The sequence below is a fragment of the Leptidea sinapis genome, chromosome 32, assembly GCF_905404315.1.
Source record: "Leptidea sinapis chromosome 32, ilLepSina1.1, whole genome shotgun sequence".
Taxonomy (NCBI): Eukaryota; Metazoa; Arthropoda; class Insecta; order Lepidoptera; family Pieridae; genus Leptidea; species Leptidea sinapis.
This window is the reverse complement of record NC_066296.1, coordinates 2,479,244-2,492,311: the sequence shown is the minus strand read 5'-3', so window position 1 is coordinate 2,492,311 and position 13,068 is coordinate 2,479,244. Positions and strand designations below refer to the sequence as shown.

At 34.2% G+C, this 13,068-nt stretch overlaps 1 protein-coding gene across 2 annotated transcripts in view; it reads left to right on the top strand.

Annotated features, from left to right (window-relative positions):
* Positions 1-763: 763 nt before the first annotated feature.
* Positions 764-13,068, top strand: part of LOC126974546 (synaptic vesicle glycoprotein 2B-like) — a 31,776-nt gene continuing 19,471 nt past the window's right edge. Inside the window, exons 1-6 of one of the 2 annotated variants that reach the window (XM_050822070.1) lie at positions 764-1,038; positions 1,118-1,184; positions 3,282-3,443; positions 4,078-4,240; positions 4,731-4,852; positions 6,577-6,821. In XM_050822070.1, coding sequence (XP_050678027.1) covers positions 1,142-1,184; positions 3,282-3,443; positions 4,078-4,240; positions 4,731-4,852; positions 6,577-6,821 — 735 coding nt within the window. In that variant the 5' untranslated portion in view covers positions 764-1,038; positions 1,118-1,141. Of the gene's footprint in view, positions 1,185-3,281; positions 3,444-4,077; positions 4,241-4,730; positions 4,853-6,576; positions 6,822-13,068 lie in introns of both variants that reach the window. The other variant, XM_050822069.1, reaches the window with a different exon arrangement.

Genomic DNA, 13,068 nt, shown 5'->3' with positions numbered 1-13,068 from the left:
GCGTGGTATGATGAGTCATCCAACCCTACTGGAGCGATTAGGTCTGTGGGTACCGGATGGACGGCCCTACAAGGCGAAGGCGACAGCAGCTGCTCGTAATTTCGCGAGCGAGAACCAATCTTATGCGAGACACGCCTTTTACAGTCGATACAAAATTTAAACGAACTTTCACATAGGATTGACTTGTTTGCTTGCTTACTGAACAAGTTTAAAGTTGGTGTATTTCTGGTAATTATTATCTAGTATAGTATAGTATAGGTATAGATTATTTTAGGGCTTTATTGGTTAAATAAATAAATTAATGGAAATTAAGCCTTACAGTTTTGATGTTAGGTGCAATTAACAAAACCATCTAAGGCCAATAATCCAGAACAGTCCTCAACCATCTGTTCAGGAGTTTGTTGTAGATTTGTTATTGTTTTGTATTCGTGAAATTCATGACCTCCTCTACCATATTATGCTCACTGGATGGCATTGCTTGCGGCGGCGTCGTGTGCCCGGTCATCTCCGGTGAGTTTCTTATAATATTATGTTCTTCTCACGAGCTCAACTTTTTACGAACATTTGGTAAATTCAGTAATTTAAGAGAAATATTTGTCGTGACGATTCAAAAGCACTTAGTTTAAGCCTAATTGAATAAAGTTTATTTGACTTTGACTTTGACATAAAACAGAAATAGAACAGTCTAGGTCAACATGATATATATATAGCACTCGCAATACCTAACATATTTGTCATTTCACGAGTACGGGCAGAGCTAAAAAGATAGATTGTTCGTCCTCCTTTCGTGAAGTCGGTTGAAAAAACAGTGTCCTGTCTCAGTACTCACTGGGTTTCTATACTGTCTTGGGTTGTCATAGTTTATTTTTAACAGAGAACACAAATTATTTTTGTAGTTACGTAGGCCAATTCGGAGAAATATCAACTTCGTCATTTGTGTTTTCTGATGGATTAAATAGCATTTATTTCTTTGCAAAACTCTTGCCGACAGCGTTGTGTTTATTAAAATAAATTGTACTCAGTAAAGTGTCAGATAAGGTAATGTAGAATAAACAAAAATGTTATATAAAGAAAATGTAAATTCGCTGTGGTGAAGTATTATGTGAAATTTAATTAGGTGGTGTGTGGTGTAGCGATAGAGATGGCGAAACAGATTCATTTCGAAGATGCATTGAACTTAACAGGTCAGAAGCTATTGGTTTTATATTAATATACATTTATGCTCAAATTTATGGAAATGCAGGTGTAAAGCCTACCTTTATAAATAAAATAGCAAAATGAAAAATATTTTAAGAGAATGCAACAATTAACGTTCATGTTTATATTAATTTGAAAAATGGACTGTAACAATAACAATACCTACGCATTAGAAAATGTCTTGTTTATTATTTATCCTTGTAAATCAACAACAATTCCAAACCTAGGTAAATTTAACCCGAAAAACCTGTAGCCAGATTTGTTGCCGAACTTTCTTCCTCGTCCAACGAACCTGTGGAATGAGCTTCCTTGCGCGGTAGTTTCAGATTTTTTGACTGTCCCCCATGGATACCTAGATTAAAAATTACCCTTTTTACTCATATAAAGGAATAGAATTTAGTAAATAAAGAGGAAATTAAACCAATTATTATAAGGGAAGAAAGAGTAAAATCTATCGAAATATAAAAACTAGATAATGCATCTTAATCAGATTTGGTAACAAACCAGGTTAACAACGATCACCAAGCCTTACAGAATTGTTCAATGATGTCCTTGAAACGAAAACCATCCCAAAGTACTGGAGTAAATCGACAATCATACTGCTACATAAGAAGGGAGACATGGGCGATATAAGAAACTAGAGACCTATCAGCTTAATGTCGAATATTAACAAAGTATTTCCAAAAATCATAATAAACAGAATTATCAATACACTAGATTAAACCCAACCTACCTACCATAACAATACCAATAACATACCCATAAATAAGTAGAATAACTATTAAAATACAATGTTTAAGAGGTTGAGATAATAAGTTCGCAAGTCAAGTAAATTAAAAGATTTCATTCCATTCCATGAATTTCTATTTGAATACATGATATATTCGTATTTGATACATGAGGTACATTTATCTTAAATAGGTCAAACTTTAAAATAATTCAATTTTTGAATGCCTCGTAGAACCGGAAACTTGTTAAACAACTGCCTACCTGGAGATTTAATTGTTACATGACTACAATCGATAGCTCCAATAACTTCAGCAAAAGCACTTAAAGCATAAAATTTTGTTGCTCTCGTTTCCAACTCATTAGTGGTCTCAGACATGGATTTGTAGTGTGCTCTTATGCTTGCTATTGCTAGCTCGGCTCACCCTGTCTATTATACGTAAAACAGTTCACTTATACACACTTAGGCAGCAGTATCACCAACACATCTATGGAACAAACCACACGTATAGTCTTTTAATGCGAAAAGTATTTGCTGTACTAGAACAAAATTTGTCCCAACGTAGGGATTTTTCTGTTAGGATATTTAAAAAAGGAAAGCTATGATGCCAATCAATTTTTTTTTTACCAATAAGCACTGCAATAGGAACCTAGCCAGATTTAGCCACTATTATGCAGGAAGGAAGAAACTACCTACTAAATGTTTCGGGAGGGGTCAACCTTCCTTATTTTGCGCCAATAATATATTTAAAGTAAATAGAAAGATATACAGCAGGATAGGTTTATACTTACTTCATTTTTCGAGGTTTTAACCACCGTTCCAATCGTTCAGCCAGCCACATAGCTACATTTTCGAGACTCGAAATCTCTCCATGAATGATACTTTCTCCCTTTGAACGAAACAATGGGGTCTAGATACATACACTTTTCTTTTATAGACCTGACATTGATCATAATTTTATTACTTTCGTCTTCAGAACTACTAGATTCTTCAATTAATTTTCGAAGTATGTACAAGATGTTATTAGAGCACAAACGCTACATGAAAATATTTTGGTTTTGAAGTCAAATTTAACACATCGGACTGCTATTTAACATAAACAATACCTTTAACCTATGAAGATTGGACGGTTACGGTTAACAGTTAAAGTTATGACGTCTTCTAAAAATTATCAAATAGCGCAGCTCATTTTTTGCATATCCGGTACTTTTTATTGCTAAAGTTATTTGGTGTAACCCAGCCAAGTTGCAAGTTTTATTAAAACAAAATGGCTGCTTGAAAAATATTTGAATTGTTTTACCAAATAGTAATTATTATTATCGAAAATTAATTACTTGTTTTCTTTTACAAATTTCAGGTTTAGGCAGGTTCAACGTGCTAATGTTAATGCTGAATTCATGCATTGTAACTGCAATGACCTTCGAATTATTCTCAGTATCCTATCTAGTACCGGCAAGTGCCTGCGAGCTGAACACAACTATCTCTCAGCAGGGTATTATGGCGGGGATGCCATTGATGGGTAAGTGTTAGATATTATTTCAATTAATGACTAACCCACTATATTTATTCCCCCAATGCACCATCATCTATCACGATTCTGTTTAATGCGAGGAAAATTTGCCGCCTTTCATGATCATGTTTCTACACAATTTGGAGGACAACCCTTCTTATATTATTGAGCTCTGGATTCTCTGCACGGGGCAGTTCTAAGAAAAGATGTAAGTTATCATCCACGTGACACCATCTTTTGGAAAGGATTCTCTCTGGTTGTTCGAGTTGATGAAACCAACTATTTGAAGGCTAGTCTGGCAAAATCTATAATGTAATCAATGAGTGAGAAACTGAATCATTTTATTTATTATTAATTGGGATATTTTTAATGTATTACATTTTATAAATACTGTCACTACGAGGAATTATACCATTCGTGATGGATAGCTTGGTTTGTGAACTGCCAGATCTTGGTTTTCCCAGCATTTCTAATAGTTCTAGCGATTTTTTAAAATCTTCGTACGTGTTCAGTGTACGTGTACCACGAAGTCATTAAAGACATCAAATTGATAGTAATAAGATTTCATAGGACTTTAAAACATAGTAAATTCTTTCTATCGTCCTAACTTAACTGCTTCCTAATGGAAAACGTCTTGCTTCAGGAATAATAGCATCTTCGAACATATGGGGTTACTTAGCCGATACTAGAGGACGACGAAAAATCCTTATTTGGTCTTTGAGTACGGGTTTTCTTGCTGGAGGTCTTGCGACGTTCTCTCCTAATTGGATTGTTTTGAGTGTCCTAAAATTTTCTTCATCAACTGGGTAAGTAAGACTAAATCTTACAATATGGGGGAATAACTTTCGACACACATGAATTGATTTGTTTACCACATAGCTATATACTTGATGCATTTTTGTTTTATTACAAAATACAGCATATCTTAATTCATGGCCAATTAGGTAACTAAGCTGTAATCGATATAGTTTTCATTCTGTAGACAGAACTATATATCGGTACTGACTTAGCCCTTTGCTCGTAATTTATGGTAAGGAACTATTACCTATGATAATCAACAAAACGAGTTTCTCTTTTTAAAAGGACTACCTCATTTACTTATTGAAGAGAAAACTTCTTGACGTTGAGGATCTTAAAATAATAGGAAGACAAACCAGCGTATAGTACCTGACGGTGATCTTGACTGAGGCTTATAGAACAAGCGTTAAAAGCGGGTGTAATTGAGTTTTACAATCACGCTATGTTCGAAATGCAACGAGCGTTACTTACAAATTTTAAAATAATAAATATTCTTAGATTATCTGCAAGCTACCCTTTGGCTATGACGCTGTTGGGAGAAACAACACCCGAAAAGAAAAGAAACATCTTGCTATCCTGGCTTAACACTCAGCTTCTGATGTGCATTGGTATTATGGCAAGTAAGTATTCCTTACTTTTTAACATAACATAAAATAGGAACATAAAAATGAGCCTTTATTTACTTTTGCGAGTAGAACTTTAAAAAAAATACATTTATTTTAAAGAAAACAAAATTAGGAAAACGGTTGACCCTAAAGGATATCTTTGCAACTTCCCGCAGATTCCATATCTTTAAAGCTTCAAATTGTACTTATGACGATTTTGACCTTGTGAATTGACTTTCACGTGGTTGGCGGCAGTCGACGAGGCATTTTAAGCCACATATGAATTTTAAAATCTTTGTAGTTTTTTTGAAAATCCTTAAAATCTTACTGGTCCGACTTGAATTTAAAATTTATGTCTGGTCAATCCTTTCGAATAGCGCTCCCAAGTACTAGCTTCTTCCATTTGACCGCATACAACGAAGAGCGGCTCGAATCATCGACGATCAAGTCATCTCTGATCGGCTTAATTCTATAGCGTTGCGTAGAGATGTGGTGTTTCTCTGCTATTCTACCACATGTATTACGGGGAGTGCTCAGAGGAATTGTACAAGTTAATACTCGTACTTGCAGCCGAGTTCCAACACCGGAGATTACGTCAATATCCGAAATTCTACCCACATCATGTTGACGTCAGGCATTCTACAACCGCATTTTGGTAGATATTTCTTGCACAGCCATTTTCTGGAACTGTCTGAAATGGGGTATATGCATGAATTTTAAAAATACTCAAATTTGATTTTTTACATCTTAAAAATTATCAAACACATCAAATTATAGATAAAAACATTGTTATTCAATTAAAAAATAAATATTCATTCCCGCCGGCAAGATATTTCGGCTACTCAAACGCGTTATTTTGCGCGGGGTTTCTGTGACGTCAGAGTCTATCCCAACAATCTATATTGTACTAATAAATGTATGGCGGGTTTTTTCTTTGGGTTATACTTCGAAAACTACTGAACTATTCAGAATTATTCTTGTACCATTAGATGCAGCATGTTTCGGAGAAGGAATTTTAGTATATGATATGTTGTTGATTACTTATTTAGTACCAATTTTTTACCTAGAAATGCCAATATAGGTTCTTGGGATAGATTCTGACGTCACATTGCGCTTCAACCAATAGCATTGCGTTTCGATGTTTTATATTTCGCGCGTATTTATTGCACTTTTGTATATTTAATATTTATTATTCAGCACAAATTTAATAAAAAAAACTATTTAAGATATAATAAATAATAATAAAGATTAGAAAAAATAATATTTCAACTAAATATAAGTTACATGCATATACCCTATTGGCATTTTTTTTCAATTACACCAAAATCTAAAGTGCCATACGACACACTATACCCTCACCAAATTCTGATCCTTATTTTGTTTAAAAGATGATTTATTTTGGATGGTCTTATAGCTTGTTTCAATAGATTTTAGATACATTTACTCAAATCATCCTAATTATAAGTAATCTACTTATACACGTAAAATAACACTCATTAACTGAAGCACCGTTATCATGCTAATCTGTGGCATACCACGCGATGAGAGTTTCCCGGAACGGAATGATTTATTACCGGCTGCAGATTTCCCGATGCAGTTTTGCAGATACGACTCAGGCATCTTCAAGTTGAGTTGCAGATTTCCATGGGCGATTGCTTCACTACGTTCACCACGTGAGCCTTTTGCCCATTTGCTCCCTCTAATTTAAAACTCACGCAATTATTTTATTTATTTTCCAGTTATATCGATTCCTGTACTAAAACTACAATTCTTCTACCACATTCCTTTCCTTAATATAACTTTCCAATCTTGGCGTTTACTGAATTTAATATTCGTGTTGCCATGCGCTATTGGAGCTATTGGATTGATATTCTCGTATGAAAGTCCCAAGTTCCTTCTAAAAGCTGGACAAGAAGACAAAGCTCTTAAGATACTCAAGGGAATATATACGATGAATACTGGAAAAAGTGGCGACCTTTATGAGGTAAGTGATTCAATTATATAAGTTTTCTACTTCTCTACTTTTATCTGTCAGTTATACAGCCATGATCAATAACATCTTAATATATATAAATTACGTTTCACCTTGTTTGTCCGCGAAGGACTCCTAAACTAATGAACGGATTTTAATGGGGATTACTTCATCGAGTGCAGTTTAGTCCAACTTTGGACCAATTATAACTTGAATAATTTGGGACCCATAATTATTTTTATTTTCAATATTTGTTTTGTATGGACATATTTTCTATGAGATAATTTAATGACGCACGGTTTGACAGTTCCGCTGTGAAACAATTTCATTATTAATTTCAATTAGCATATTTACGAAATAATTCTTGATGTTTTAAGAACAACGTCTGTCGAGTCAGCTAGTAAGTATATAATTTATTGAATCTTTGAAAAAGTCTATGGTGTATAACTAGGTCAACTGTGTTTTTTATTTCATATTTCTGTGACTATTTTATTCAAATAATTACGGTAGCCAAAATAAGATTGGAAGGCAAGTATATGGAGAGAGTAATTTTTTCGATAGAAAAAGACTACAAAACTAAAGTGTATTTAACGTAGGTACTTTGATAATAAGGTTGCAAAGAGTAAATAACTTTCTGTCTACATTTCCAAGTTGGTGCCAAGTTTAAAAAATTGTGCATAATTATTAACTCATGTAGTTATTTTCCCCAAACATAATAAAAAACTTTATGATTATTCATTATAAAAGTGTACACAAGTACGTAGATGCAGGGAACATAATATACACTGGCCTGCAAAAGTAAGTATCACACTTTTCAAATTATTTTTTTTTCTTAACTATAGAAGGTAGAGATTTAAGATTAAAAACGTTTTGTTGCAAATTTTATAGGCTTTAATTCTTAGAAACTAAAATTATACATTAGTAACATTTTTAACTTAAAAAAGATAAAACAATGAAAATAGAAATTTTTAGTTTAGTGTAAAAAAATTCAACTAAAATGTATTACATGTTATTTAATTTTTAATAACTGGTATTGCCTCCTCGAGCTCTGATTACAGCTTCGAGCCGGTTTGGCATACTGAACACTAGGTTACGGAGCCGATGTTGGGGAATATTCTCTCATTCTTCTACCAGGGCCTGCTTTAGTGCCCTGAGGGTAGTAGGTGGTGGTCTGCGATTTCTGACTAGCCTCCCAAGCTCAACCCAGGCGTGTTCAATCGGGTTGAGATCAGGACTTCTTGATGGCCAAGCCATCACGCTGATACCGACCTCCTGAATATACTCTTGTACAATATGAGCCGTGTGTAGCCGGGCATTATCATGCATCAGCATCGATCCAACACCCATATTTGCTAAATACGGCCCTGCATACTCATTGAGAATCTCTTGAGCATATCTTTGCCCAGTGAGGGTGCCATTTTCTATGGCTACTAGCTCTGTGCGACCTTCTGAAGATATGCCAGCCCATACATGTACACTGCCTCCATCGTATTGGACTCTTTCTGAGATGCAGGCTTGAAGGTATCGCTCACCAGGTCGCCTGTAAACACTTCGCCTTCCATCAGAAGTGTAAAGGGAGAATAAAGACTCATCTGCAAACAAAATTCTTGACCATTCTACTTCATCCCACTGCATGTGTTCACGGGCGTATCGCAGTTTCGCTACTCAATGCTGTCTCTCGAGTTTTGGGCCACTCGCTGGTCTTCGGGGTTTCAAATTGGCTTCAGCAAGTCTTCTTCTCACTGTACTGTCACTTATATAGTCCCTTCGGGTCTGAAGTAGCTGTTGCTGGACTTCAACTGCATTTTGGTGGCGATTTCTTAACACAGTGGAAATAATATAACGATCTTCTCGGGCACTGGTACACCTGGGTCTGCCATTACAAGGTCTCCTCAGATGGTGTCCAGTCTCTTCGTACCTTCGCTTTACCTTCTGAACCGTTCGTACCGTCACACCCACCATTCTTGCAGTGCGACGCATACTGATGCCTAGTTTCAGAAAAGCCATGATCCTATCACATTCTTCAACTGAAAGAGGCATGATTAATAAATGTTATGTGCTTTTTAGCATAAATTTTTAAAACAAGACCCATCGATCTTGAAAAAAATTTAAAACAGAAAGAAAAATGTGAATGGTAAAATTGTAATTCGGAAACGTCCACTTTAAAAAAGGAATGCTTTTGTTTTTGAAGTTTTTTTTCAGCCAATTCTTAAAAGAAGGTTACCGCCTATAAAGTTTTTTTAATTAAATTCTAACAAAATTAAATTCTCTTTGGAGTCCTTTTTATTTCGAAAGTATATCTTGTGAACTTAAAACGTTATCCCAATTTTAAAAGTGTGATACTTACTTTTGAAGGCCAGTGTAGTTACTAAATCATGACAAACAGGTATTGAAAAGGTATAAGTAGAAATATAAATAAAGGGATAAGGCATAAAGACTTAAGATTTACTATAATATAATTAATAAGTATTTCTTGTGTCAACTTTTTCAATTCATCAATACACAAATTTAAATTTTTCCAAAATTAATGAACAATACTGGATTCAAACCCGCATCTATCGGGCTACGCCCCGTGTTGAAGAGTTAAACAAACATACCAAGATTAACAATTTATAATATTTATTATTCAAACAAAGAAAATCTTATTACTATATTTACAAAACTGCCAGCGCTTGGGTTTCCAGTAGCCTTATTGAGGCACGAAGATAGTACTTTGTATCTCCGCGCCTCTGGGCTCCACGGGCAACTACACTGGGTAGTTGCCCCACTTGCATTACAATCTAGCCTTAGCATATACTAATAAGTAATTCTACTTTGACTTAAACTGCTAGATAGATTAAAGTAAGAATGTGTCCATTAACACATTTATTAATTTCTTTGTTAAGAGGAAGTCACTTTGTTCCAATGTATTTTATAATATCATTATTTTTATATTGTTTTACACTAATTGACTAGCACTACACCAACTCAAATGGTCTTGTTCGTTTAAGTCTTCTTACTATATCAGTGTTGTCAAGGAGTCTTATTGCCTTGACATTCACGTGATGGTGAAATCCATGTCGGTGAGCGTATTTTTTGATAACTTTGTCAACGAACTCAGTGTTAAGGTCCCGATGGAGATCGCTGTTTCGAATGTACCCAGGTGCATTCAAAATCTCCCTAAATACTTAATTCTGGAAGCGTTGTATGATTTGAATATTAATTGTTTGTTGGGCTGGATCCCAAAAGTTCTAATTGTTCTCTTTTTTTTTAAATTGAGCGTTCCAGCGGAGCTTTGCGTTAAGTAATGCCCCGATATTTTGCTTATAAATGTATACTGTCTCGTAATCTGGTTTCTTATTACTTATATTTACATGAACAGATTTAAAAAAAATTATTGAAGTAAGCGTTACTTTGCGGAAATCCATAATTTGTGGCTGGCCAATAGCAGACTGAGTGTCTCAGTCTTCAGTCTCGTGCCAGATTTTGGCGTGTCAACATGTCCTGAGGATGCCTCGTGTAGGGGCAAAACACGTGTCGAAATGGTTAAAGACAAATATTTACGGAATTAACACTAAAGAAAACTCAAAACATTTGGATAATGAACAGATTTATTTTCATTAAGTTCGATTTTTCTTTTATTAGTCCACTTAACTACTAACTATTTACCGCTATTTGAACTTTTTCTGCTGCCTCTTTATGGTTACTACCCACGCCCATTAGAGCAGTATCATTAGCAAAGGTCGCGACAGCGTTATCCTCTATTTCAGGAATGTCATTTGTGTATAGTAGGTTTTATCTCCTTAATTCCTGAACAGATATCCTCTTGTCAAATCCTAAAATGTCTATTAAGCATATAAGATTCAAGGATATCTGAAAATTGTTTTGGTAAAACCATTCTTAGCTTGTAAATAATCCCTATATGCCTTACTTTATCGAAAACCTGCACAACATCCAGAAATATTTTGGCGCAGACTTCTTTGCTTTCTAAGGTTTTTTCTGTAATATTGGATATTCTATGCACTTGATCTATGGTTGAGTGTTTTTCGCGGAAACCAAACTGGTGCTCTGGAATCAGATTATTAATCTCTATTATAGGCTTAAGCTTACATAAACGAAGAAGCAACTTCTCAAAAAGCTTGGATATTACAGGAAGCAGGGAAATTTACCTGTTTGATTCGGTGATTTTCCTGGTTTTGCAATCATGTGACTACAGCAATTTTCCACAGATCTGGTACTTGTCGTAATCTAATTTCACAATTAATAATGTAATTTCATAATACATAATAAATTGAACGAGATCTTTTTTGGGAGTTGATTAAGAATTTCCCCGGATATCAAATCATATCCATATGCTTTTTTTGTACTTATAATATATATTATTTCTCTTAAAACTTCCCAGCTTATCTAAGTGACCGGACAGCCTGGCACTAGATTATGATTTTTTTATAACGATAGAAATGACTGCACAATGTTGTATATTTTTATTGAAAAGAGCGCAAAAAAAGGATGCTGGGAGAGGTTCTTGCGCCCCTTCTTCTCGCTCAGAGGAAATGACATCAAAAAGAATTCTAATGGAATCAATTTTGAGAAAATAAATGCCATTTATGCCTTTTTATCAACCAGCTGCTTAAGAACGTACCAAAATAATAAAGGGTGGTAGTTTTTGACTTTCAATAAGTGATGGCATCCTATTTTGAATAAAAATATTTGAATTTGAATATCTTCACGTCGCTTCACTTTAAAGATAAGTGAATCATCATCAGCAAACAATACAATCTTATGGTTATCATCTACCACAAACGGTAGATCGTATATTTATAAAAAACAAGAAAGGACCGAGAATAGAACCCTGCGGAACACCTATTCCTACAGGTTTATCCGAAGACCGTTTGCCATTTACATCGGCTATGTGAACTTTTTCGCTTAAATATGATTTTAATAGATTTAGGGCTCCATTTTTAACTCCATAGTGCTTTAATTTTAGTTGTAAAGTTTAATGGTGGACGCAGTAAAATGCTTTGGATAAATCACAAAATTGCCTAATGCATCCTGTGACTATTCCCAGTCGTCAAAGACGTGCTTAATGAGCGGAGTACCCGCATTAATTGGTGATAAGCACCTAGTGAAACCAAATTGATTTTTTTTCAATAATTTACAAAAATGCATTTATAGCTGCTGAAGCATAAGTTTTTCAAAAATTTTACTTAAAACAGGCAGTACTGAAATAGGCCTGAAATTAGCAGGGTTAAAATAACTGCCCGATTTAAACAAATGTATAACTTTGCTGTATTTCATGAGATCAGGGAACACACTCTCATCTATGCATTCGTTGAATATTATTGCTAATTCAGGTGCTATAAAGTCAAGTATATATTTAACAATATTAGCCGAATGGCCCCATAGGTACTTTTGTATTTTTTAGATCAATTAATTTGAAGATTTTTAGTATATCACTACCTTTAACATTCTTAAATTTCAAATCAATGGAAGATACTGGTACGTGTAATTTAAGCATATCATGTGCTGCTTTTGGTGAAGAGTTTAGGTCTTTAGTCGTGATAATTGGTATTTTGGAGAAGTATTTATCAAATTAATTTGCTATTTCTATTTCCGAAGTAATAGCGCGATTATTAATATTTAAACACATAGAGGTGTTACGGCAATTCGATCTACCAGTTTCATTGTAAATTACATTCCAAGTTGCTTTTACTTTATTATTACTGTTTTTAATTTTATCTGCAGTGAAACGTGTCATCGCTTCATAACAAACTACTTTAAGAGCTTTGAGATTTTTTTTACATATATTTTAAATTATTTACTATTATTGTAATGTTTCTCATAGTATAGATCATATAAGCGTTTACGACCCAATGTTGTCCAATCATTAAAACAATGTTTGTTGTTTACTGTTACCGTTACTGGAGTAAAAATCCTGTCATATTCCTCACAGAAGGAATTGAAGACTAAGTTATAGTGAAAATTAGCAGTTTCACCATAGTGTAACAATAGTATGGTATTTACCAAATTATTTCTAAGCCTCTCAAGACGGCTACTAGTAACTGGTATAATCGTCACGTGTTTTGGTTTGACATTTTCAATCTTGTATTTACTTTTATAAGTTGCCCACTATGGTCGGACTGAAGATTATTAATTATAAGCTTACTAGTAAAAGTTACATTTGTAAAAAAATATCTAAACAGGATTTATTTATTTATTTATTTACTTAATAGGTACACATAACAGAATTACAACAAATACATAATAAACAAAATAAACT